General features: G+C 41.6%; 1 protein-coding gene across 5 annotated transcripts; it reads left to right on the top strand.

Moving 5' to 3' along the window:
* The first annotated feature begins 150 nt into the window (after positions 1-150).
* Positions 151-26,626, top strand: LOC119745619 (tumor necrosis factor receptor superfamily member 1B-like). 5 transcript variants are annotated; one of them, XM_038222112.1, is made up of 13 exons: positions 151-409; positions 3,711-3,782; positions 4,695-4,730; positions 12,559-12,728; positions 14,300-14,396; positions 16,715-16,844; positions 17,201-17,392; positions 18,327-18,503; positions 19,914-19,955; positions 21,243-21,368; positions 21,710-21,757; positions 22,659-22,784; positions 23,235-26,626. In XM_038222112.1, exons 4-13 carry the CDS (start codon positions 12,565-12,567, stop codon positions 23,363-23,365), a joined length of 1,233 nt encoding a protein of 410 aa, XP_038078040.1. In that variant the 5' UTR covers positions 151-409; positions 3,711-3,782; positions 4,695-4,730; positions 12,559-12,564; the 3' UTR covers positions 23,366-26,626. The 5 variants fall into 5 exon arrangements, with proteins under 5 accessions (XP_038078040.1, XP_038078041.1, XP_038078037.1 ...); XM_038222113.1 differs by having other exon boundaries at positions 4,679-4,730; XM_038222109.1 differs by lacking the exon at positions 4,695-4,730.
* The last annotated feature ends 1,100 nt before the right edge of the window (positions 26,627-27,726 follow it).

The following is a 27,726-nucleotide window of genomic DNA, read 5'->3' as shown; positions in this document are numbered from 1 at the left end:
GGAAGTGTGTGTGGGGCGTACGTACATGCACACAAAGCACACGCAAGGGTCGTTGAGGCTAACGGTATAGTACAACTAGTGATTGTGTCGCGGCGCGCGCGGTGTGCGGTAGCGGGAACAAGTTCGTATGGGAACAACTGATAGCCTTGGTCAAGGCTACCGGAAGTTAGGCGTTTGACGCGTGATTGGAAAATCTCTGGTTTTTACTTGCAGACGCACGTGACGACGGTGGACTGCAGTGCAAACTTGTCTTAAATTGACTCTTTAGCATTTGTTTAGTCTTAGCTAATTGTAATTTGTAGAAAGCCAACTCAGCACTGACAGCAGTCATTGTGTTTATAGCTCCATGATGCTCAACATGCATTATCAGTATCTTCGGTATCTGCCAGTGCCAATTTACTTAAGTCATGTAAGTATCCCTATGTTCTTTTTGTGAAAAGTGCGCATGGTAAATTAGAGGGGGAAAAACGGAGGGAAAACGGAGGGGAAACAAACGTCAACAAGCCTCGACGGTCGTCAATGAGCGTCAACAAATTTTGGGAGTAATTGCAGAATACCCCGCAACTCGGAAATACACCCCTAAAATCACTGGCTACGAGGTTGGAATCACTGCAAAAAAAATAATTCAAGTCCATTGCCAGCAACGCTGATACTGAGTGGGGGTCCATTATTTGAGAACGAAGCAACACAAAATGAATGGGAGTTGCTGAAAAAAATTCGAAGTCCAAACTAGCCCCATAAATGTGGCCTATTTACTGGACTGCCTCCGTAAACATAGGCCACACATCCACATGTACAAAAATCATGTCGACTTTGCCAAATTTTGATTTTCACATTAAGGCTTAGTTTGTATGGTTTTTTTGCTTTAGAAGCATACTCACCCTCTTTATAGGCTAATCAGAAAGTGCTGCCTTTTTCAGATATATATATTTTTCGTGAAATTTCCAGATTCATTTTTACACGTTTGCGTATCAAAATTTCAACATGAAATTTCACAAAAATTAGACATCTGAAAAAGGCAGCACTTTCTGACTAGCCTATAAAGTGGGTGAGTATGCTTCTAAAGCAAAAAAATCCTACAAACTAAGCCTAAATGTGAAAATCAAAATTTGGCAAAGTCGACACGATTTTTGTACATGTGGACGTGTGGCCTATGTTTATACGGAGGCAGTCCAGTAAATAGGCCACATTTATGGGGCTAAGTCCAAACCAACCACCCTCATGACCCTGTTCGCGGCTACAAGGCTACAGAGTGGGAGTCCCCTTGAATATGCTTGAGAACGAAGCAACACAAAAGGAATGGGAGTTGCTGAAAAAGTTCTAAGTCCAAACCAACTACCCTGTTGGCGGCTACGCGGTCACGAAGTGGGAGTGCAATGGAGCATGACGCATAGTACATACAAGTAGCGCTGAGAATGTTTATTGAGGTCAATCAGCTGTGACCTCGTAGCCGGCTACGAGGTGGATAGATCGAGTGGCAGGGTATTACTTAAAAGTGGTTTTCCAGTGCGAAATCTACGACGGGTTTTTCGGTTTAGTATTGGCCGCCATCTTGTTTGAGATCTACATACTACATGTACTACCTGACTACGCATGCGTGGAGTGTACCATTCACGCATAGGGGTTTCTTTATACGATACTCTTTGCGATACCTCGTTTGGTTTTTGCATTGGGATTTTTGGCAGACATTGTAAAATTGAATGAACAAACCGATCTAAGAAAAAGTACATAGGGCCCATCAGGTTGGCCGGTAAAAAGCGTCAACACAGCGTCAACACACCTCAAAGCGTCAACACATCCAAAATGCATTAAAAGTGACAAAAACAGTATGTAACCCATACAGCATGGACAGAAACAAGATTTTGGCTTAAAATCAATAGGTTAAACGTCTGAAAATTGCGATTTTCAGTTCAAGAAAATTGGCTCTCCGTGCTGCTCTGAAATCGGCTGCCAGGGCCAAGTTCGGGCAAGGACCATTAGTCGACGAGTGGTTGATTTGTGACGTACCTTACGCCTGCGCACTAATAGCAAAGTGCGAACGTCTCTAGTCAAACGCTGGTCAAAATGTCATTGCAAAACGTCTGGATCCTGGCTCCCTGCTGTACGTTATGAACGCGCGCGGCTATGGTTACCAGCGAAGCAACCAACCCCAGTAGGTTGGTTCCAAATAGTCGACTAGCCTAGTTAACCATCGTCGACTAGACAGAGTTCGGGCAAGCGTTAGTTGACCAATGGTTAACTATAGTCCTTGCGCGAACTTGCCCCATGTTGCCTCAGTGGCAGCGCGGACCATACCATTATGCTAAAGGGTGATACTGACAGTGATAGCGTTGTACAATAAACCAACAGAGAGGGCGCGGCCGGCCAATACCCAAAAATGTCATTTCAATAAAGATTTAAAGTAAATGAAACATAAAGACAACTCACAAAATTAATGATCCACCACTCCGATCCTCAGTCCTCACAGATCTGGTATCCCTCTGTCTGCAGCAAGGCGCCCTCTGTTGTTTAAGACAAGATAATGTCATTATTTACACACCCCTAGTATTTGAAATAGTGTAGTCCAAGCTTTGTGCGAAGTCAAGATGGCGGACAACGGCTGTGCAAGTGAAATGTCTTTTTTTTTTCGCGTGAAAATACTATATTTTTAACAACGAAATGGAAACTCAATCCAATGAAAATTCTCTTTTATTCTATGCTTTACAATTTGATACCTTCTCTGTCAATTCAGAATGTGTTTTAGATGTGTTGACGCTTCTGTCATGTGTTGACGCTGTGTTGAGCTTTTTAGTGCGACCCCGTCAGGCATCAGGTTGAAACATTTTCTTCTGCACCCAGTATGAATGCTGTTCATTTTGTTGTGGGTTTCTCTACTAAAATTGTTGATGATTTCTTCAAAAACAGATAGACTTTCTACTCAGAGTCAAAGTTTAAACTGCTAGTGCTAGCTACAACTCTTATCATGATGTATTGTAACAATCTATGGGGCCGCTGTACATTAGTCATACATCATTACACATGTTTGTTAATTAGAAGAGTTCACATGTATGTTAATTAGAAGAGTTAATATACATGTAAGTTTTAAAACAGTTCCATTCAAATTCACCAAATCCAAAATTCAATTTCGTTCGTGAAAAATTGCATATATGGTTTTAACAAATTTAGCAATTTAGTCATTCACCATTCAATTTCAAAGTTTGGTCACCCCCTTTACTCACTGGGTTGAGAATATCCTTCCTTACAGATCAAATTCGTCTAAGCTGTTGCTGAATGGCAGCATTCAGAGATCAAATTCTTCTTATATAAATCAATTAGACAAATTTGATTTCTGAATAACAAGGTTTGGCGTAGATGAGACCAAATCGAATACTCCGGGACGAAAATGTGTGCTCATAATGGTTGAATTTTCTTAAACTGAATTTGAAATTGTCCGACAAAAGATAAAATTAAACATTGGAGGTACACTAAATCGAAGTTGGTGGACAAATTTGATTAGAAACGGTGAATTTGAATAATAAACATTTTATAGCCCGAGAAAACCCAGACCGGGACCTTAACTTAAGTGCTCAAAATGATGCAAAAGAATTAGATTTTTCACATGTTGTCCGTGTATTTACTTGAAGTTGTTTGACATTTGAATAGTTTCTATTGCAATTTGTTCTAGGTCTTAACTTAAATTGATCGGACTATTAATACTGTCTTAATTGAAGGTTCTATTTGTGTGTGGGATGCTGCAGTTATGTGGTGCAGACAGGGGCTCAAAGTTTTCCCAAGGACCTGATGTAAGTATGCAATTTGATCGTTAAGAGGTCGAAAGGTAATGCGTGTATTTTTAGCAAACCAAGCTCTCGTCTTTTTTTGTCAATAGCCAATTGTTCGAATGTTAAGTTTTTTTCTTATAGTTTGGAATGCATTTCATTATTTAACTGTCTATGGGTTTGGCAAGGGCCAGCCTAGCCTTTCGCAAAGGCCACCGTGGCTTAGAGCGGCAAAGCAAAGACCAAGCCAGCGTTTGCGAGTGGCAAAGCCACAAGGCCTTTTCTAACTTGATTTAAGCGCGTGTGTACGCGCGTCATGGGTCTGGGTAGTAACCACCCGCGCATTTATAAGGCTAATGATTGGTTGGCATTTTGCTACCCATTTAGGGCAGAAAAAATTGAGAAATTATACAAGTTGGAAAAAGCCTCGTGGCTTTGCCGATCGTACGTGTGGTCTCCGCTCCAGTCACTTCGCAGCTTCGCCGCTCCGTCTAATAATGCCGGTTAAAGCCATGATGGCCTTGGTGAAAGGCTAGGGCCAGCCTTGCTTTCCCATCTAGGTTTTTGTGTCAATTCACTGGCAGGCCTGGCCTCCATAAGGGTCTCAATTCCAGTATCAACAAGAATACATGTACAAGTTTCTAAAGTGGGAGAGTATCAACTGAAAAATTAGAGTTTTCCTTTGTATGGATTCAGGTGATTGTGCATGTTCTTATTCTTCAAAATAATTTTGAAGGTCATTCATTCTCCTTGTCATCGACATGATTGGTGTTCTTCATCATGACCCCCAATCAGTAGGCCCCTACTGCCCCCTACTGCCCCCAATGTACATGTAGTTCTGCAAGGGGTGAAACTTACATTGTAATGCAGAAGATATGCAGTTTTTGCAACATTTAAAACTGACAAAATAAAGAAATCAGACTTTTAATTCTGCAGGAATGTTTTCCAGAATAGATCAGGAGTTCTTGGAAGGTACAATGTAAATCTACTTTAATAATTTCTGAACTAGCATGAGGTCGTTTTTGTTTTGTTAATTTACCGCTTGTATGAATCCCCCACCCCCCCTGTTTTTTAGTTTTCACATTGTTGATTGTGGTGGTCATCATATCACCTTTCATAACACTAACATGTAGGCATTGATGACAGCTGCTCACATCATGTTCTATGTACTAATGCAAACTTGCTAAGTAATATAGAAAACTGAAATATTCAATCATCAACCGAATGCGAATAGGTTTTTGCCGATTCGAATAAAAAACAAAACAAAACATTATGCACATTCTTGTACCATAACTGTGTGGACTATACACGATTTGTCCCATGGTATTAAGATGCTGTGGGGACAGCAGAAAGTCCCATGGCGTTGCCAGGATATTTTCTAGAGGGGCAAAGCACATTACCCACAAAAAATCCCTATATTTTCCAGCATTTTCCTGATTGATTTTTTTTTTTGAGGGTGGGCAGGGACATTTCCCTCCCCCAACCCATTAAATTAATAACAATATGATTTTGTGCCTTTTTTTTTTTTTTTTTTTTTTTTTTTTTTTTTTCCCCTTTTATTTTTAGCTGGGGGAGAGCACCCCATTGCCCCCCCACGACGACGCCCATGGAAAGTCCCCATAACTTGGTCCTAATTTGCCTAACAATAAAAAAATTCCCCGTAACTCGGTGATAACCCGCTCACAGAAACACAATTACTGTGATGTTATTTTAATCACAAGCAGACAAGGTTGCAGTACTTTATTGGCAGATGCCAGTTTTTTGTTGAGGTTAACTTTTTTTACCATGGCGGCTCATTTTTGCGCGGGAAAGAATTCCATAGGCCTATACATACGCCATTAGTTTTTCCCTGCAATGACTCATCAACCATCAGAGAGGGATAACATGTCCTAAAAAGTAAAATTTAAGGGGGAAAATACTCAAGCATTTAGTTGGAAAACATTTTCTGACTAGTCTCATAGGGTTTGTACACAGGGTGTCAAGTGGCGTACGCATCCAGTTATTGCCCTTGACAGTTATGTAGTGACATGTACATGTGTATATAATTAAGTGTTTGTTCTTTTAGCTCCAACAGGCGTTCCATACAAATAAGTATGTTAATAAGTTTTGGTTGCCATAGGCACCGGAGTTCACTCTCGCTGTGCTGCGTTTGCGCAGTGTGACATGTTGGTGACCTTTCACTTATCGTTTTCATTCTGCTTTGTGCAAGTCTTATTCCAACGTTGAAAGTTTCCTCAACCAAGTTTTACTCAGTCAATTGATGTGTGCTTAAACCTACTGACTTTCCAGAAGTTTGTTAATCATTGGATAGCAGGTGCATGACGAACTTGTGAGTTTTGAGAGCATTAAAACTTGTAAACAACCAACATTTTGTGTGCCGTTTTTCACGACTTGTAAGAACAGACACGAGGCTTGATAAACAGTAGTAGAACTCATTTCGGGAGAAAACACGAATTACTACACTGGTGACCCTGTTTTGAACAATCGTGACCTTCTGCACAAGCCATGTCTGTGGAAGTTAAACCTGATGGGACAGAGGGTACACCGCCTCCAACTCCACCTCCCTCTAACCCATTTCAACCGCCTGTCATGCCGATGCAAGCTGCAGTAAGCCTCAAACTCCCTCCATTTTGGCCTAACGACCCAACCCTGTGGTTTACCCAGGTGTAGGCTCAGTTTGTCATCCGCCATATCACTACCCAGGAGACTCGTTTTGCCTACGTTATCGGATCTTTGCAACCGGAGGTCGCACAAGAGGTGCGGGATATCCTGATTACACCCCCATCCACGGACTGCTACGATAAGCTGAAATCTGAACTCATTCGTCGCACTTCAGTTTCTGAGCAGAAACGATTACACCAGCTGCTTACTTCAGAGGAATTGGGAGATCGCAAGCCCTCGCAGTTGTTGCGGCGCATGCACCAGCTTTTGGGGGACAACAAGCTGGAGGAGAGGATTTTGAAGCAGTTGTTTGTACAGCGACTTCCCCACACGTCCAGTCCATTTTGGCCTCCACAGCGGACACTGTGGGAATTGGAGCACTGGCAGATTTGGCTGACAAAATTGTCGAGGTGTCGGCCCACTCTACGCCGGCATCGCAAATTTCCACGGTTTCTTCACCACCCCTCCACCCCCGCAACGACACGCCTCCCCTGAGGTACTCACTCTGCACGCAAAGGTTGATGACCTGACTCGGCAAGTGCAGGCCTTGACTTTTCAGCTACAGGGCATGCAGCGACAAGGCCGTCCCCGCTCTTCCTCCCGCAGTCGACCCAGACAACGTAGTCCAACCCCTTCTGCGGATAACTAGCCATCCGGTGACCGCCAATGCTGGTATCATTGGAAGTACGGAACTAATGCACGAAAATGCACCAGTCCTTGTTCGCGACGCACAGAACCACAGCGGAACCAGGAAAACGGCCAAGCCAACGACTAGCGGCGACAGGTCGGTCTGGCAGCGATACAACAAGTCGCCTCTTCCATGTAACTGACAAGGCCACAGGCACTCGTTTCCTAGTTGACACCGGCGCTGAGGTGAGTGTTTTGCCACGCAGTCACAAGTCACGAGCTCAACCTACTTCTATACAGCTACAAGCGGTCAATCACTCACCTATTGTAACTTACGGCGAGAAGTCTCTGACTTTAGATTTGGGACTTCGCCGAGTATTCCGTTGGGTTTTTATTGTTGCCGACTTGCCAACCCCTATTATTGGAGCTGATTTTCTTCGGCAGTTCAACCTACTAGTCGATGTAAAGAACCAGCGGCTTGTCGATTCCATAACTAGTCTTGCCATACAAGGAATAATGTCTGGTACCCCGTCCGCGAGCCCCATGTTTGTGAATGCAGCTTCATCACAATACGACGAGCTCCTTAGCCGGTATCCCGATGTGGTGCGTCCTGTGTATAAGCAAACGGAGGTACAGCACAACATCACGCACCACATCGAAACTCATGGCCCCCCGGTTGCGGCTAGACCCCGTCGACTTGCCCCGGACAGACTACCACTTGCCAAGGCTGAGTTTGACCATATGCTTAGCCTTGGAATTGTTCGCCCTTCCAGTAGCGAATGGTCCTCTCCGTTGCACATGGTGCCTAAGTCAACTCCCGGGGATTGGCGTCCGTGTGGTGATTACCGCGCCCTCAACAAGAACACCATTCCGGACTGCTACCCAATTCCACACCTGCAGGATTTTTCCTCCAACCTTCACGGGTGCACGTTGTTCTCCAAGATTGATTTGGTACGCGCCTACCATCAAATACCAGTGGAACCAACAGACATCCGTAAGACTGCCATCACTACACCGTTTGGATTATTCGAGTTTGTGCGCATGCCCTTTGGGCTCCGCAATGCGGCACAGACTTTCCAAAGGTTCGTCGACGAGGTAACCCGTGGTTTACCATTTGTCTTCGCCTACATTGACGATCTGCTGGTAGCGAGCTCATCAGAGGCTGAACACAAAGAACACCTTCGACTCCTGTTCGACCGCCTCTCGCAATATGGCATAGTCATAAACCCCCACAAATGCCAGTTCGGCGTGCCATCCCTCTCCTTCCTCGGTCATCTCGTCAACCAGCATGGAGTCTGTCCTTTGCCTGACAAGGTGCAAGTCATCAGAGATTTCCCGGAACCGGCATCGCTGAGTAAGTTGCGGGAATTTCTTGGCCTCATCAATTTCTACAGGCGTTTTGTTCCCCACTGTGCAGACATTCTCCAGCCCCTGACCGACCTGCTCAAGAACAGGAGGAAGAAAAACGAGCCGATTCAGTTAGGGCCGAACGAGCAGCTCGCTTTCGAGCGTGTGAAAGCTGCATTGGCCGACGCAACACTCCTAGTCCACCACAGACTGACGCACCGTTATGCCTTTTAGTCGACGCATCGGACAAGGCCGTGGGCGGTGTTCTCCAGCAACACGTCAAGGGTGTTTGGCAACCACTGTCGTTTTTCTCCAAGCGCCTCCAACCAGCGGAAACCCGCTACAGTACTTTTGGTAGAGAGCTTTTAGCTCTATACCTCGGCATCAAGTATTTCCGACACATGCTGGAGGGACGGACATTCCGCGCTTACACTGATCACAAGCCCCTTACGTACGCCCTACACTCCAAACTAGACCGCCATTCTCCTCGGGAGATTCGACAACTTGACCTCATATCCCAGTATACCTCGGACATTAGACACATCAGCGGCCATGATAATGCAGCGGCGGATGCACTCTCTCGTCTGGAGGTTAATGCCTTACCAACGAACGCGACTATCAATTTCGACGCCATCGCTCAAGCACAGATCGATGACGACGAGTTGAAACATCTCCCTGACACCTCTCTCCAGCTAACTGCCGTCCCCCTCCAGACATCGCAGGGTACCATTCTATGTGATACCTCCACAGGGACGCCTCGACCCTTCATCCCAGCCCCGTTTCGTCGAACAGTTTTTGACGCTTTGCATGGACTGTCGCACCCTAGTATCAGGACCACACAGCAGTTACTTACTGCACGGTTCGTGTGGCCTGGTATTAACAAAGACGTTCGCGCTTGGGCTAAGACTTGTCGCAAGTGCCAACAATGCAAAATTCATCGCCACATCAAGTCGCCACTTGGTACGTTCTCCACACCCGACGCACGATTCTCACACGTACACATCGATTTAGTCGGTCCCCTTCCACCGTCAGCCGGACAGTCCTACCTGCTTACGTGTGTGGATAGATTTACACGTTGGCCGGAGGCGATCCCCATTCCTGACATGACTGCTGAGACTGTGGCCCATGCATTCGTTACCCACTGGGTTTCTCGGTTCGGTGCACCAGCTACCATCACCACCGACAGAGGACGCCAGTTCGAGTCACGACTTTTTCGAATGCTCACTGACATGCTCGGTTGTCAACGAATTCACACTACATCATATCATCCTGCTGCAAATGGGATGGTAGAGCGACTACACAGACAACTCAAGGCATCGCTAAAGACTCATGCTAACCCACGTTGGACGGAATCTCTTCCCCTCGTCCTGTTAGGCATCAGAGCCGCTATCAAGTCAGATATCGGTTTCTCTCCAGCAGAAATGGTGTACGGTACCACAGTCAGGCTGCCTGGTGAGTTTATTGTGCCTAGCAATGATCATGCTGAGCTCGACCCCAGTGTGTATGTTCACAGGCTGCGTTGTCACATGCAGGACATTCGTCCCACTCCGCCCAGGCCACAACAGCGACAATCACACATTCCAGCTGACCTAGACAAGTGCACACACGTTTTTGTTCGGCATGATGCAGTGAAAACACCCCTACAACCTCCGTATGATGGACCATTTCGCATCATCAAGCGCGCCAGCAAATACTTTGTTTTGGACCTCAACGGCAGACGGGATGCGGTTGCCAAGGATCGTCTGAAAGTGGCGTATCTTGATGACGACTGGACAAACGCGCATTCCCAACAGATTCGCGAGAACACACCCGCAAGGACTGTTTTGCCAGAATCACACCCCCCATCCACAGAAACGTCGTCTTCCCGACAGATTCGCGAGAACGCCCCCGCGAGAACTGTTTTGCCGGTTGCACAACCCCCATCGCCAGAGACGCCATCTCCTCCACAACGAGCCACCAGAGCTGGTCGACGAGTTCACTGGCCAGCCAAATATGAGCAATTCGACTGTCACTGACTGTTATTATCAACTGCTTGTATCGATTGTTTCATTTATCTCTTACAATCTAGAGGGGAGCTACTGTAGTGACATGTACATGTGTATATAATTAAGTGTTTGTTCTTTTAGCTTCAACAGGCGTTCCATACAAATAAGTATGTTAATAAGTTTTGGTTGCCATAGGCACCGGAGTTCACTCTCGCTGTGCTGCGTTTGCGCAGTGTGACATGTTGGTGACCTTTCACTTATCGTTTTCATTCTGCTTTGTGCAAGTCTTATTCCAACGTTGAAAGTTTCCTCAACCAAGTTTTACTCAGTCAATTGATGTGTGCTTAAACCTACTGACTTTCCAGAAGTTTGTTAATCATTGGATAGCAGGTGCATGACGAACTTGTGAGTTTTGAGAGCATTAAAACTTGTAAACAACCAACATTTTGTGTGCCGTTTTTCACGACTTGTAAGAACAGACACGAGGCTTGATAAACAGTAGTAGAACTCATTTCGGGAGAAAACACGAATTACTACAGTTATAAGATATATGTACTTACTACAAAAACACTCCAGCAACCCATAATATTAGCTGGTGCGCTTTGCTTGCAACTTTTGACTGGCATGGCATGCAGTACGTTGCAGCTGGCGTATTATTGTAAATACATGTAGTTTCTAATAATTGAATATTTGGTGCAATGCAGTTTTGACTAATCAAATACTAACTTGTTCTAAAATGCACAGATTTATTTAGATTTGTTTTGCTTTATTTTGTGCTAATACCGGTACTTATACAAACGGAAATTTCATGAACCTATGACCCCGTTCCCACTTGATCCACCAATTGGGGGATCTGATCCACCTTTTGCCAAATTGCCGGATTAGATCCCCCAGTTGGTGGATCAGATCCGGCAATTGTGTGTAGTGGGAACGCTAACCGTTATAAGGTGGATCAGGATCAGATCCACTTTTTCTGATCCAACTCTGGACCAGGATACAGATCCCCCAATTGGTGGATCAGATCCGGCAATTGCCGGATCACGATCAGATGGGAACGCAAAAGGTGGATCTGATCCGGCAATTTGACCTGTTAACATCCGCCCGGTGCACGAGTGGCGCGAAAATGTTAGATAATCAGTTCTGAATTATCCATTCATCTTAATTTTTAATCAATTACAATGCAGTACTCTTTACCAGGGTTTGACCTTAGTTTTTGTTCACTATAGCCAGCCGGGCTACTGAAACAGACTCTAACTAGCCCGTAGGCATTTTCAGTAGCCTGCATGTTGTTCTAAGTATGGCTCATAAATATTGAAAAATGTGCATGTATAAACGTGCATCCTGAAGCAATCTTGTCAGTGTTTTTAATAAACAGATCTAATACATTTGTAATTTAACCATGTTAACCCTAAACCATCTTTGTAAACAGTTTTACATGTAGCCACAAATTGAATGTTACAGGTTTGACATTGAAATTTTTTTAGTAGACCAGAAATTTATACTAAGTCATTGTTCTAAGATGTTAGCCTATAGTATTATTCACTGATAGTCATTTTTATTTCTGACTTCTGAGAATCAAGGAGATCCATGAATACATTTTTCCTGAATAAGCAAACAAGATGTCAAAATAAGCACTACAGGGTGAGTAAAAATAAAAGGAAACCCAAAAGTCAGGACCATTTTTTAAAATGCAATTCTGCATGTGTACATGTAGCACTTTCAAAATCTAGGATACGAAAGCCCAAGGCCAAGCTGTGTTTTAGTAGAAGAATCATTCAAATCACTCCTGTACTTTTCAAGTTATGGAATTTTAAACACAACCACCATTTTAAAGTTCTGTCCACAGATCACCAAAAGGTAAGTGTTCTTTCAGCCAAATGAAAACAATTTAACACACATCCCTATGTTTGTGTTCAAAATTCCGTAACTTGAAAATTACATGAGTGATTTGAATGATTCTTGTACAAGTTTAAAGAAAGCTTATTAATTGGGCTTTCATATCCTAGATTTTGAAAGTGCTACATGCAGAACTATTCATGAGAGGGAATTTGCATCGGGGTGAATTAATTAATAATTTGCATCACCCCGAGTCCCAGACGCAAATTCCATCTTATGAGTACTTTTATTTTGATCTGAGAGTGGATAATGCTGCAAATGTTATTTGTTTCTATTTGTTTCAGGGTGAAATGTGTATTCTCCGTGAAGATCATGCAGAAGCTGCAGAGTTCACTTATGACCATGTTGATGACAGTGGACATTCCTGCAAATGCGATCTGTGTCCTCGCGGCAAGATTCTCCATCGGGCTTGCGTGTGTGATCCAAACTCATCGGGGTACTTAGAACCCTCAGAGTAAGTCCCCTTTTTATTGTGAATGTTGTTTATTAACCCTGTATTTCCCAAAATACACCACTTTATTTTGCAGTGAGAGAACTGTACAGCTTATAGCTACTAAATGCCAAGCAACCATGTAAGTCCTCTGTTCCATTCTCAGCAGTCAAAGATTCAGGGTTGCACTTGGTGACCAAGTGAGCTCTTTGAGGATGCTTAATGATGGCCTCCCTCAAGGATTGGCTCCAATGCTCTTCAACATCTACATGTACATGTATGTAAGGGACACGCCATACACTACCTCAATGAAATTTGCGTATGCGAATGACCTTGCACTCGCCACCCAAGCCGCAGATTTTGAAAACCTCAAAGGGAACCCTAACACGGGACCTAACGAAGATTGAGGAATATTTCACCTTCTGGCGCCTCCGCCCAAATCCTTCCAAGACTTAGCAACCGTTTGGCTAGGACAGAGCTCCAAGTCTCCTTTTGTGGCAAACTAGTCAAACATGAGGAATTTCCATAGTATCTCGGAACTTTACCCTTGACCGGAGTCTCACATCAAGGGACACTTAAAAAAGACGTCAGAAAAGTTGAAGGCCAGGGTCTACATTGTCCACAAATTGGCAGGTACTAGCTAGTTGGGGATCAAGTGCTCATTCTCTACGCACTGCAAACATTGCCCTTGTGTACATGTTGTGCTGAGAGCTGCAATGCCAAATGAATTGACACTATCATGAACTCGGCAATGAGAACTATCTCAGGTACTCTTTAGTCTACTCCTACCCAGTGGCTCCCTGTTCTCTCGCACATCAATCCTCCAGGCAAATGCAGGAAACGACAGATGCTGAAAGAACTGGGACGTACATGTATTGAAGCCAACCCAGACCTGCCAATCCACAAGGACCTGAATAATCTGCCTAGAATGTGCCTCAAATGTCGCAAACCCTTCTGGGCCTCCATAAATACATACCCCGGTATGTACTTGGCTATGGTTGGAAATAGCACATGGGTCTACGGGGAGTGACTGCAGCGGTTTCCATTGGCACCTGTGTAATTTTCCAACCATAGCCAGGTTATTCGGACACGGGCTAAAAATGCGCTCTCTCTCGGTTAAGCACAAAGCCCATAGGTCAGGTCAATGGTCTTTCCTTTGCTACGGGATTTAAATACAGGCGTTCATACAGACAAACACAGTCTATGTTCAAACTACCATGATCAAACTAGCCTAGCGAGGTCATTTTATTTAGCTTCATTAATTAAGTTAAATGATAACCCCTAGTCCTTTACTTAATAGATGACCGCTAAATTGGATTTGAGTTGCAATAACGCAAAAAGGAACAGTTCAAACAAAATCGAGAGGAAAAATTACTCACAGTTGGCCCACCCCCCTTTTTTTTTACAAATTTGATTTTTTTTATTTTACATCTACACCTTCCTGCCTCCAATCAAAATGATCTCGCTTCATGCCTTCAAAAAGTTTTGTTGTTATATTAAAGTGATGCTTTTTTTGTTTGTGTTTAAATTTGTGGGGTGGTATCTTTTAAATTTGAAGTTTTAACTTGTATTTACTTTTATATCTTTTTGAGCAGTTGCAGACTTGTGAATGTAGGTGAACAAATGATGCCTGACAGAAACAACTGCACCAAGGGCTTTGACTGCCGGAAATGTAATCATCCATGGGTAGTGGTGAGTTTATTTACTTGCAGATGTTGCTCATGAAATAAGATGCAATTAGGGCCCGTCCCTTTGATAAGACCATGTGCTCTGCCACCCTGTAAGGCCACAGACCCCTCAGTAGCAGACCAGCGGCAGTGAAGAGAGAAATGTATTTTTAGTGAGCTTCCTCTCTTTCCCTTGGTTTTCTTGGGTGCACCTTTTTTGCCCTACATGTATATGTTTGTGTATCTGATCTGCTGGAGTCATTGATTATTACCAACGTGTCTTGGAAAGTCCATTATATTACACACTGTGTTGGTTTTAGGTTTAAGTCTTGGTTTTAAGTTGGTTATTGGTCTTTAGTCTCTTTAGTTTTGGTCCTTACATTTTAAATTTTAGTTTCTATTTTGGTATTTGATTTAGTTTCTTCACTTAGTTTCCTTAAGTCTTAAAAGTTCTTGTAAATAAACTCCTTTTTGTCCCTTTTTATGCCCCGCGGCGAAGCCGAAGGGGCATACTGTTTCCGCCTTGTCCTTCCGTGGGTGGGTGGGTGGGTGGGAGCTTGTCTTACATACGCAGTGTGGACTTCCGAACAAAAGACGTCCACATAATGTAGGTAGCAGCGACGAAGTGTGGACTTGCCCACGTCCACACAGTGTTTCCCCATTTCTGGAAAACAGGTTTAGAGGCATTTTTGGGTTAGGTTTATCTGTAGCAGAATGAAGAGAAACACTAAAGGGAATCATTGAAAAAAAATTGGGTTGTAAGAGTTTTCACAGTTTGAGAAAAATGAGTTTTTCCACTGGTGTTCCTTAACTACACGAAAAGAAAGGAAAGTCCACACTAGGTATGTGAAACAAGTCTGTGTGGGTGAGCTTGTCTTACATACGCAGTGTGGACTTCCGAACAAAAGACGTCCACATAATGTAGGTAGCAGCGACGAAATGTGGACTTGCCCACGTCCACACAGTGTTTCCCCATTTCTGGAAAACAGGTTTAGAGGCATTTTTGGGTTAGGTTTATCTGTAGCAGAATGAAGAGAAACACTAAAGGGAATCATTGAAAAAAAATTGGGTTGTAAGAGTTTTCACAGTTTGAGAAAAATGAGTTTTTCCACTGGTGTTCCTTAACTACACGAAAAGAAAGGAAAGTCCACACTAGGTATGTGAAACAAGTCTGTGTGGGTGTGTGTGTGTGTGTGTGTGTGTATGTCCGGACAAATCTTGTCAGCGTGATAACTTGAGAAATACTTAACATATGAACTTCAAATTTGGTTTGTGGATTGTACTTGGTAATCCTAAGAACTCTTTTGCATTTGGGGCCGAAAGGTCAAGGGTCAAGGTCACTGTGACTAAAACAAAAGAAATTTTGTCAGCACCATAACTTGAGAAATACTTTACATATGAACTTCAAATTTGGTTTGTGTATTGTTCTTGGTATTCCTAAGAATCCTTTTGCATTTGGGGCCGAAAGGTCAAGGGTCAAGGTCACAGTGGCTGAAACAATAGATATTTTGTCAGCGCGATAACTTGAGAAATACTTTACATATGAACTTCAAATTTGGTTTGTGCATGTATTGTTCTTGGTATTCCTAAGAATCCTTTTGCATTTGGGACTGAAAGGTCAAGGGTCAAGGTCACAGTGGCTGAAACAATAGAAATTTTGTCAGCGCGATAACTTGAGAAATACTTTACATGTGAACTTCAAATTTGGTTTGTGGATCGTTCTTGGTAATCCAAATAGGCCTATCGCATTGGGGGTCGAAAGGTCAGGGGTCAAGGTCACAGTGGCTAAAACAATAGAAATTTTCTATTTATTCTGAGATCATAGGGATTAGTGATTAATTCATATAAAACCTACAGAAGACACTAATGCTGTCAATGAACGTTCCATGTGACCAAGGTACATGTACATGTAAGTTGATGTTAAAAGAGTGGTGTTAATGTCATGGGAACAGTCACGGTTGTGGGGCATTTGTGTTTGAAAACACACCTGACTTGTTTAAATCTAAAATCTTGTCTCGGGTCTCTATTAATTGAATTTCCTCGCGACTCTTCCTTTCAAAGATCCTGAGTTTAGTTTAGTTTAGTTGGTGAGTTAATCCCCATAGAGTCTATTTAGTGCGAGTTCCCCCATAGTATGTCTTTTTCCAGGTAACAGTTGTGAAGCAAGATGGCGCCCTATTGAAACCGTACTGATTTAATGGCTCTCCACCAGCCTCTTTCTTTTCAACTGGGGAAAGGGGGGGGGGGTTTACTTCTGCACGAGGCAGATAGCATGCAAAACTATTTTAATAAATTGTAATGTTGCTTTCAAACAATTGTTCGTTTTCTTTTTGTGTATTGCAGGAAGTACAGTGTGGGTTACATGGAACTGACACAGTATGTAGATGTGCAGACGGCTATTACAGGGCATCAGAAGAACAGTGTAAACCCGACCCTCGATGTAATAAGGGTTTTGAGCCTATTATTACTGAAGGCAAGAAAGTTATTAAATGTGTTACATATTATAGAAATTTACCTGTGAAGAACTGTAGCAAACAAGTGTTCTTGAAATACAAGTACATTTATGTGGCTACTTATTTATAGAGTGGCTCCAGAAGAACATGCTAAATCAAACAGACAATGTAACATTTTGCCGAGTATAAAATGACCCACTGAATTGACTGATATATCTGACTGAATTTGCTCACATAAGCCCAGCAATCAGTGGCTTCATTTAAATTTCAAAAGAGGTTGTATTTTATAAAACTTTATTTTCAAAGTTTTTGTACAGTTGCCTCTTTGATGGTGTTTTTTGTTGTTGTTATGTCATACTTATTTTTCATTCTCCAGATGGCGGCGGATTCTCTGAAAGAAGTTGTGAGCAATGCCGGCCGGGTTATTATCAACCCAACCAAAACAGCACAGACAAGTGCAGACCTCACACAAACTGCACTAAATGGGCTGGCACCAACCAGGCAGATGCCCAGTGTTTGAATGGCCCTTCTACTGGGGGAGATCCATCAGAAGAATCCAAGCCTAGTGGTAAGATTGCATTCAACCTGTGAAATCTTCAACAATTTCTGGGAATGTGTCCTCTTGCTACCTTCAACACAAAAGGAAACTTAATTGAAACTAGACTTATGTTTGTGGACAAACACAGGTCTGTTTTGGCAATTGTTTTGGTGACATCTGGCATGTACAGTTACAAGTACAAGTTGGTGCAGTCCAGAAAGGAGGTGTATTTCTGTAGATATTAGGATGTGTACAATTGAAGGTGCAGGTGTCATATAATACACGATTACATTCTCATAGGGCTTTGAATGATGCGTCTTCAATGTGACACAAGTGACACATGATGATGTCATCATGACGTCACTTCAATTTCCATCTTTAACACATCCTGGTTTAGCTACATGCTAAGTTACAACCAAATTCGGACCTGAAGTTCTTTAGATATAGGTCGTGGAAAAATGCACCTTTAATGTGCGTCACATGACGTGATGGTGTCATAATGACAATCACTTCAACTTTCGTCTATAACACATCCCAGTCTAAGTACCTACTAAGTTTCATCCCAATCAGACCTATAGTTCTGTAGATATTGGCCTTAGAAAAAGTGCACCTTAAATTTGACGTCACATGTCACGTGATGACGTCGACGTCACTGCAATTTGTATCTATAACACATCCCGGTCTAGGTACATACCAACTTTCAACTCAATCGGACCTGTAGTTCTGTAGATAAAGGCCTTCAAAATATGCACATTTAATGTGACGTCACATGGCTCGTGATGATGTCATGATGACGTCAATGTTCGGGCACACATCTAAGTGTGTGCCGAGTATAAAAGCAATCGGATTGATTTTAGTGCCCAAAGTGCCATGCACAATGAAAACGTGTACAAAAGACTCGCATATAACTTGTTGAAATGATTTTTTTTTATTCATAAATCTCATATTCCCTTTACATTTTTAGATGTGTTGAATGGAACCTATGTCACAGGAAATGCCACAGGACCAACAGTGCATCCTATGGATGAATGGAAACTATTCTTCCGGCGTGGCCTGATGATTGGCATTGCAGTTGGAGTTGTCGTTACACTTATCGGTTTCTTGTGTGCTCACCTGTTAAGTAACTTGGCCTGGTATAAAGGTGAGCAGAATTTAAGACTGATTCTTCTTCTTTTTTCCAGCATTAACTGACTGAATTCAGTCTCAGCCTTTGCATCTTTGCTCATTGATTTTGATGGACCATTATACGTAGATTACAACTGATCTGATTTTTTATTGTGATTTTTTTCTAGTTGCCATGATGGCTTGATGAGTGCCAAATTAATTAACCCTTACTCTCTGAGGGTAGTTTACTGCATGTCAGTTGGTTATGCCAATGCCCTCCAGCTGCAGTTTTTTGGCAGATAGTTTGTCTTAACAGTGAAGGCTCCAATTGGCAGGAGTTGGAGGCCCTGGAGGGTGCCCGATACTGACCAGCTGGGGGCACTCACTTTGTTATCAGAGGACTCTCATTGTTCTCTGTGGCATGTATTGGAGTGCCTGTCCAGTTACCCTTGAAATGACATGGCAGATATTGGAGGGCCATGCAAAAAACATAGGAGATTTTCTTGAGGCACATATTGGCATGCGTTGGAGGGTCTAGTAGGGTAAGGGTTAATACCTGGTAGGCCTATATAAAATGATGTCTTCAGTTCACATGCAAGCATGCACTTGTAGTCTAAAGAATTACTTTTGAAAGGCATTTCTTGATAATACCGGTAGCAGGCAACCACGCTAAATCTATCATTTCTGAGATAAAAATATAGTGGAGGTGCATGCCATCCTTGATTTTGAATTTAAAGGTCGTTTTCAGGGCAAGCAAATTCAGGTGAGGCCAGATCGCAGAAAATATGTCTTATTATAAGGAAAGATTCTCACTTGCTTTTTCCCATGCAGTAGGGAATGCGTAATTTGCCTTTCGTGGAAATATGTTATGTGTTCTGGCTAAATGAGAAAGAACTGGGCAGAGGTCGAAATGAGGGTTGGTGGGTTTTAGGAAAGAATACAATTCTCCTTACATAACTGCTTGTTGCACTTTAATCAGACATTCCGTTGACATATATTATGGCTGTTTAAAGTTCATCTTTATCAACATGTCAAAAAAATAAATGCTGAGAAAAATACATTAGTGTTTCAAGTTTTGAAAAAAAAAGTTGCCAGTTTTTTTCATTAACCAGTTTGCGCCGGGATTATTTTGACATTGACCGGACCCAGGCACGGGATCGTTTTTGACAAACCTCGATGCCAGGCGGGTTCAGGCCATCATCTGTGGGTAGCACACCCTGATATTTCCAGCCTCGTTTGTTGCGTGTTATCCGTCATCTGTTCCAAATACTGCAAAACCTTTGCGTGTACACACGTCATCCGACGTGCACTGGTTAACAACATGGTTTCCTGCTCCATGTCTTACTAAAAAAATGGCACCCAAAGTGTGAAATTCTATTTTGGCTGCATGACTCATGGCCCTGTATGTTGTGTTAAATCAATTTTTAGTATTTTTATTTTCTTGCAGAACATTTTGGTACTGAAAACCAACGTGGTGATGACAATGCCGGTAAGCCCTTCCTTTACAATACATTTTTTTTTAGCAAACTGTTCTGCTGCCCAGTTCCCCCCAAATGAGCCATGCAATGATACATTTGATTGAAGTTTGGTATATGCCTATAATGGTACCCATGCGAAGCAAATTTGCTAAGTTTTATTTAGTCCGAAACGTGATAAAAGCATTCAAATTTACAGTGAGTGGGCACTTTTCCTATGTACGATCGATGAAAGATTGAATTAAACAGGTTTCACAGGAGACTGACTATGGTTAGCGCATCAGGTACATGTACTATGTAGGTCCTCTGTTTGTATGGTCTTGTGACGTTACTTGGGACACAGCATGAAATGCCGTGAATGTATCGCTCGCCATATTTCGTAGTCCGATATTCACACTACACCAGCCCAGCTGCATTTTGCAGGACATCGCGCAGTATGCGCGACCATGGAGGTGGAATGCGCGATGCGCACACAATTGAGGAGGGGCATTCCATATTAAAGTCAGAGGGGTGTTTGTAAAACATGAAGCAGAATTGTTGAACAAAATGGTTAACAACTTTAGTTTTTGACTTGTTTTGATTTTTGGACAGAAAAGATTGTTTTTTTTACCAAAAAGGTATTTATGAATGGGAATAACTGTGTGTTCCGTCGGTATTAAACACTCAGTTTAAAACCGGTTTATGTCTGGATGAGTGATAATTACCCATCCAGACTCACACCGGTTTTAAACAGAGTGTTATACAGTAATACCTTCGGGACACACATTTATTCCCTTAATAACGAATGATTTGATTCAAAGAGAATGACTCACTGAATGTGTGTGTGCCATTTGTCTGTGTTTCAAAGCAAGATTACCTGCTGATATAAGGCGTTAATCGGAGGTTGCCATTTTTTATTACTACTGCCATAGTAACAGTTCCCGATAGCTTCACAGCAGATGCTTATAAAATATTATTTCACCTTCTACAGTGTACATGTCTGAACACCATGAACACCTATACTGAACACCATGACCCTTCAAGAAGTGACATAAAATGACATAAAAAGTTTGTGTCACAAGTGATCCCACTTGGCTCCCATAGGATAGCGCACACATAAACAAAGCGTTACGTCACTATGTAATAGGTCCATTCCAATAAAGCTTCAGATGTTATCAGATAAATATTACTCTTTTTCTGTTTTATCTTTTTCTGGAATCCAGCGTGTGGTAGTTTCAATAATATGTAATTTGTCGGTGACTTTTCACATTTGCACGGCTATCTAGTGGCATGTTTTTTTTCACAAACAATGTTCGTTTCAGATAATGAGAATGCAGCACTTGTGGAGAGAGGCCTACGTGGCAATAATGCAGTTGACCAATGCAGCAGGGATGGCAGCCCTCACGTGCTCCAGGTGAACCCGGATGACCACAGTGCTCGAAAAGCAAGTAAGAAATTAGAATACAGTTTGTTTGTAAATCCTCAGAATTATGCATCTAGCAGTGAACCCTTTTGAAAATGTTAGTCAAACAATTCACAGAGCTGCTGACCATATCTCACCACTTGGGTGGGGGGAATTCAAAGAGAATGACTCACTGAATGTGTGTGTGACATTTGTCTGTGTTTCAAAGCAAGATTACCTGCTGATGTAAGACTTTCATTGAAGGTTGCCATTTTTTTATTACTACATGTACTGCCATAGTAACAGTTCCCAATAGCTTCACAGCAGATGCTTATAAAATATCATTTCACCTTTTACAGTGTACATGTATTTGTATTTTACTTTCAGGTGAAGCTTCTTTACATGGCGGCAAAAGTATGGATAACATAAACGAAGGTAATTAAATCACAAATATTTTTTGTGTGAACATGTATTTGTATTTCACTTTCAGGTGAAGCGCCTTTTTTTTTTCTTTGTTCCAACAACATGCAACAGGGCACATAGCTTGTAAGTAAGAATGCATTTAGAGAGTTTGGTATGTGCATGTGTATGTATTCTGCGCATAGTTTGCACATGTTATAAATCGTAAAGAAACTTAAGCAAGCATGGTTAAAAAGGGGAACAGATGAACTGAATTTTGATGTGGATGGATTTAATGTGATGAGACAGTTTAGAGCCGGGGGGAGGGGGAGTAACAAATTTAAAGGGCTGCATCAACAGCAATGAAGAAAGATTGAAAAGATTAGTCATTCCCTTCAAAATGTTGAGTCCATGTGGTTAAATAGTCCGAAGATGATTCATCCACTCTTTCTCTATTACTGAGACAAACCAAGTCCTTGCGATGGCCATATGAGATTCTAGACCCTTTGAAAATCATATCAGGAGTGGAATGGGTTGGAAGGTGGGAGTGGGGACCCAGGGGTGTCCCGTCTCTTAGTGTTGACAGTCGTCAGTCAGTGACCATAGACTTCTTGAGAGTGTTCTTGGTCCCTCTATACTGAACACCATGGCCCTGCAAGAAGTGACATAAAATGGCATAAAAGGTTTGTGTCACAAGTGATCCCACTTGGCTCCCATAGGATAGCGCACATGTAAACAAAGCGTTGCGTCACTGTGTAATAGGTCCATTCCAATAAAGCTTCAGATGTTATCAGATAAATATTACTCTTTTTCTTTTTTATCTTTTTCTGGAATCCAGCGTGTGGTAGTTTCAATAACGTGTAATTTCGTTGGTGACCTGTCACTTTTAAACGGCTATCTAGTGGCATGTTTTTTTCGCAAACAATGTTCGTTTCAGATAATGAGAGTGCAGCACTTGTGGAGATGGACAATGACACGAATGAGGCAGTTGACCGATGCAGCAGGAATGGCAGCCCTCACGTGCTCCAGATGAACCCGGATGACCACAGTGCTCGGAAAGCAAGTAAGAAATTAGAATACAGTTTGTTTGTAAATCCTCAGAATTATGCATCTAGCAGTGAACCCTTTTGAAAATGGAAGTCAAACAATTCGCAGAGCTGCTGACCATATCTCACCACTGGGGTGAGGTGGGGGGGGGGGGGATGACAATAACAATTTCTGCCTTTTGGCATTTAGAGACTCGGTCGACAAATGAACTACCAACAGTGGAGTACAAAGCATGACATGACTAGCAAGGGGAGGGTGTGGGGGTGACACCCACATTATTCATTTTCGTGGGCTGCGCCAAATAGTGTCAACAGTGGGCCCCAAAAAGAAGGATGATGTGTTCCCTCCCCCCCCCCCCCCCACATAATAAAAAACAATTCTGAAAAATTGGCAATTATTTTTAATTGTTTGAAATGTTTTAGAGGAAAAGAGTGTATAATGAGCTTTCGTTATACTTGTATTTCAGAACAAGAACAAGGCCCAAAAAGGCAGAGAAGCCCAAGTAGTAGCAGTAAGAACTCTGGGTCTTCAGAGGATCAGTTGTCTTTAATTTCTGCAAATAAATATCCTAGACTGTTTGCTGCCCCCCACCCATAAAATATGTGGACCGGTAGCTAGCTCCCACCTAAAGCCATTGATTGGATCACCTCTGCTCGGGCTCGCGCACATCATGATTGTTTATTTTTGAATCGCTGCTTAGCTTTGTGCATGGACGGTGATTGAACTCACGATTATCAAAAAACTCGCTCTTGTCTTACCAAAAAAAGTACACAGTGTCTCCATGTGTCTCCATGAGGGCAAATTTCAAGCATTTCAACTGCATAGGTTTTAAATACTGACCAGTAATTTCGTTCTCTTTATTGCTATTGCAAAGACACTTTCCAATTCAGCAAAAATCGAGGCTCATCACCTCGGAAATTGCACATTTTATGGCGCAACCTATTCCCATTTTGCAATAGGCTGGTTGTGCGCAACCATAACCGTTGTGATTTTGAATTCAAGAGGCGAGATTCAGACACGTCATGCATAATTGCATATATAATTTACATGCATCAGGAGAAATGCCTCCTGATGTAGTCCGGTTCTCTGCTAGCTACCTGTCCCCATATTTGAAGTCCGAATGACAATGGGGACAGGGAACCAGACTAAGTGATGTCCTTTCTTCACTGCCGAGTGATGATTTTCTATGCCATTCACATCAGAGATCTTCTAATCTGAGTGTGATAACTCAATGTTTGCGACTTTAGGTTATTTCTTTTTGGTTCCTTTGGTACTTGTGAACCTGTTATTTGTTAATCCATCATCTCATCATGAGTTTTTTTCAGAAAAATTAGGGTTTTGAGGAATGTGCAATTATTAATCAAGCTACTTAGTATCAGAGTATTCATATACATGTATATTTGTATTCATGTAATTTAATTTCAATAGGCCGGGTTTTTTGAGTGAATAAGGGTGCTGTGATGACACAATTTCAGGGTTACAAACACAAATATCGCCTTTAAAAGTATCAACATTTTCAGACGAGGTAACTTTTTGTTAACCAAAAAAAACGCACATTACTAAACTTGAACCATGTCTGTTTGTACCCCCCCCCCCCATTTTTTTTTATTGGTGTCACGTACAGCGTAGCCATTCATTCAAACATAATGGGCTATTAACAAAATATGAAACCAAAGGCATTTTATATTGAACCACATGTGCTCAGTGATTTGGTGTATAAAGCAAAGTCCAAGTTATTATTTAAAATGGAGCCATTTGTATTGACATTTACATTTGAAGTTGTTCATGTAGGTATGTTCATGACTTTATGTAGGTAAGATTATTTATAGCTTCAACCACCTCATTCCTTATCCACATGTTTAAAAGGCATGCGTTTCCCTTCTGCCCTATACCTAGCTGCCCCCTTCCCCCTCCCGTTGTTAAGCCACTGCTTATGCCATATTTAAAAGCTCAACGCCCCTTTGCCTGATTTCTTTATCCGACTTTGTGCAAATGTTTATATTTCTGCCGAAGTGCAATAGTATAATAGTCAAAAATAGTATAATAGTATAATAGTAAAAAAAAAGAAGTTTATTATTTTATGTATGAGGAGTCATGGTATGAAAAGGTGCTTAATGCATTTTTGAAAAAGTGACCAAATGAAAAAGTGTACTTAATGTGGCTGCTGCTGATCAGCAAAAGTACAGTGGAACGTCGCTATACTGAACACCGCTATACCGAACATTCGGTTATACCGAACATCCTCCTTGGCTCCCGGTTTTAATGTACAAAACGTACCGAACATCGTTGTTGAAAAAAGTCAACAGATTAACAAAACAACCTACTGGTTGTACATGTATTAAACACTGTTTGGGCCACTTTTAATTCCTGACCATCAAACCACCCATGGTTACATCGTGTTTGAATGTTGAAGAGTGATATATGGCTATTATTTCCCCAAGGAATAAAAGGGAAAACCACCCGTTCATGCCGTTGCTAAAGTTTTTGCTTGACCACTCCACGTGATGCGGCAGGATGTGAGAAATGCCAGTTTATTGGTCAAAAGAGGGTTGGGTTAGGGTAATGATCGTTATTATGAACACTTTCTGTGGATCCCACGATGTTTGTTATTGCGGCGTTCCACTGTATAATAGTCAACTTCAGCATGGCTAGTAGTGTTGCAAAAGGAAGTTTTTTTTCATTTTATGTATGAGGAGTCATCGTATGAAAAGGTGCTTAATGCATTTTTGAAAAAGTGACCCTTGTCATTTTTTATTTATACCCGTCACACAAAATACTTCTATAAATGTACTTAATGTGGCTGCTGCTGATCAGAAATAGTATTACAGTCAAATTTCTGCATGACTAGCAGGGTTGCCAAAGGAAGATTTTTTATTCATGCTATGTCAAGGTGCCTCATTTTTTTTGTTTAAAAAGTGTCCATCCTTTTTTTACATACCAATGACAATTAATGCTTGTGATTTTGTGTAAATGTACTTAATGTGGCTTAACTTTTATAAGATGAGATTAAGGTGGCTTAACTTATTGAAAGATTAATTTTTTTTGTAATATTATTTGCTTTCATGTTCATGTTCTAAAGTAAGATGCAAGATTTTTCTCAACGTTACATTACTTAGTTACAGTAATATTTTAAATGAAAAGCAGAAGAAGAAAAAGAAACCAATTGAGCCAAAACGGTGAGTGAACAATTGGTGAATGCATTGTGATATAAAGCCGGACTGCCTTTTGGTAAAAGTGGCATAGTAAACCTTTTTGTAATGATTCATTTTCGAAATCAAACGCTGCATCAACACTTGGCAAATGCTGCCCACAGAAATTACTACAATTAATTAGACAAATACAGTGTTTCTCACAACAAACATGTTGTTTATTAAGCCACTTCCTTAGCATTTATGTCAAGAAACATTGTAAATGGTAAATACTGTAATTTTAGGAATATAGCCCGCACAGAGTATAAGCCGCAGCACGAAAAAATCTGCAAATAAAATTTGACGTCTGCATATTAGCCGCACAGACGAATAAGCCGCACCAACGGCGGTTTCAATTTTGTAAGGCCTCCAAATTCTAAAGTAAAAAGAGCTCTGGACCAGTCCATTTGCACTACGAAAGCTATAAAGAGGGCCACAAAAGTTATATCAAAACATTTACGTTCCATACTCGTTAAAAAAAATATGGAAATTGACGATGAAAAATAAACACCGGGAATTGCTGCCGGCTGGCCCGGCCGGTCCCCGGCCCACTGTTTGTTAATGATTTTCTGGTACCTCAAGTCTGGTAACGATTGATGATTCATTTCAGCAACAGATGTTTTTCTTATACCAGTGCATTAAATACACATTTAAATCTTATTTTTATTCTTCAAGGCTCAGTGTATAAGCCGCCCTGTGTATAAGCTGTACTAAACATTTTCATGGGCAAAATCAATGTATAAGCCGCGGCTTATATTCAGAAAATTGCAGTAAGTTGATTTCCCTGTCTTGTATTTCAAGCAGAAAATAAAATAATTCTGAAATGGCTAGCATGATTTTGGAACACTTGAATGCTGACAGTACTGGTAATTTTACAGAACAATACTTGAAATGTATTTCAAAATTTGTTTAATGCCATTATATTTTCTAGTGATAATGTGGTACGAGGCACTTTTTTATTCAAGCAATTTAAGGCAAAAATACATTTCAGATACAGAGTATGCAATAAGTAAATTTTATTTATTGAAAAACATTGTAAGTGCCTTGAAAAATGCACTGAAAGATACATGGTAGTACTACGGTAGATATCGTCACCGTTTTCACGAACAGCCACATACTTTATATATTATGTTGATTTTGAAGAAAAGTGTTTTCGAGATAATCGCAAAAGAAGTTTCTCATATTTTAAAACTTCAAGAAATACTACTTTGCAACAACTTTTTGCAGCAAGGAAACCATCACACGATTCTACGAGAGCTGAAGTTTTACATGAACCCGGTAATAAGACTTAATACAGCAGTTAATTAGTAACTTAGTAAAGATATGTGGCTCTTCGTGAAAACGCAAATTCAGGTTTCCGAGATATTGGCCCTTTCTGTTCAACGTATATTTCCATAGGCGAGCGTGAGTACGCGCGCAGCTGAAAATGTAACAAAGATATGTGGCTCTTCGTGAAAACGCAAATCTCATTTGACCTACTTTTACGCATTTCCGTGCAATGGGTTTTGTACGCGTTCAAAGGGCCAAAATGTATGTGGCTCTTCGTGAAAACGCAAAATTCATTTATCGAGATATCTGCCCCTTGTAACATTAATGTAACTTAGAAAATAATGATGTTTTGCTTACAGAAACATGTCAAAATGGTTAAGTACATTGTTTTAATGCGAAATTTTGAAAAATATCAAATCAAAAAAATTGTAATTTTTGACATACGTGGCTCTTCGTGAAAACGGTGACGATATATCAAAGAAAATGTGTATTCAAAATACA

The sequence above is a fragment of the Patiria miniata genome, unplaced genomic scaffold (genome assembly GCF_015706575.1).
Source record: "Patiria miniata isolate m_02_andy unplaced genomic scaffold, ASM1570657v1 HiC_scaffold_7, whole genome shotgun sequence".
In the NCBI taxonomy this organism is placed as follows: domain Eukaryota; kingdom Metazoa; phylum Echinodermata; class Asteroidea; order Valvatida; family Asterinidae; genus Patiria; species Patiria miniata.
This window is presented reverse-complemented; position numbering and strand designations above follow the sequence as displayed.

Excerpts from the sequence above, each read along its gene's own strand:
- LOC119745619 (XM_038222109.1), top strand. The coding sequence starts at position 347 with ATGATGCTCAACATGCATTATCAGTATCTTCGGTATCTGCCAGTGCCA. Across the intron at positions 3,783-12,558 it reads AGTTTTCCCAAGGACCTGAT|GGTGAAATGTGTATTCTCCG; the intron begins GTAAGTATGCAA and ends TATTTGTTTCAG. Across the intron at positions 17,393-18,326 it reads AGAAGAATCCAAGCCTAGTG|ATGTGTTGAATGGAACCTAT; the intron begins GTAAGATTGCAT and ends TTACATTTTTAG.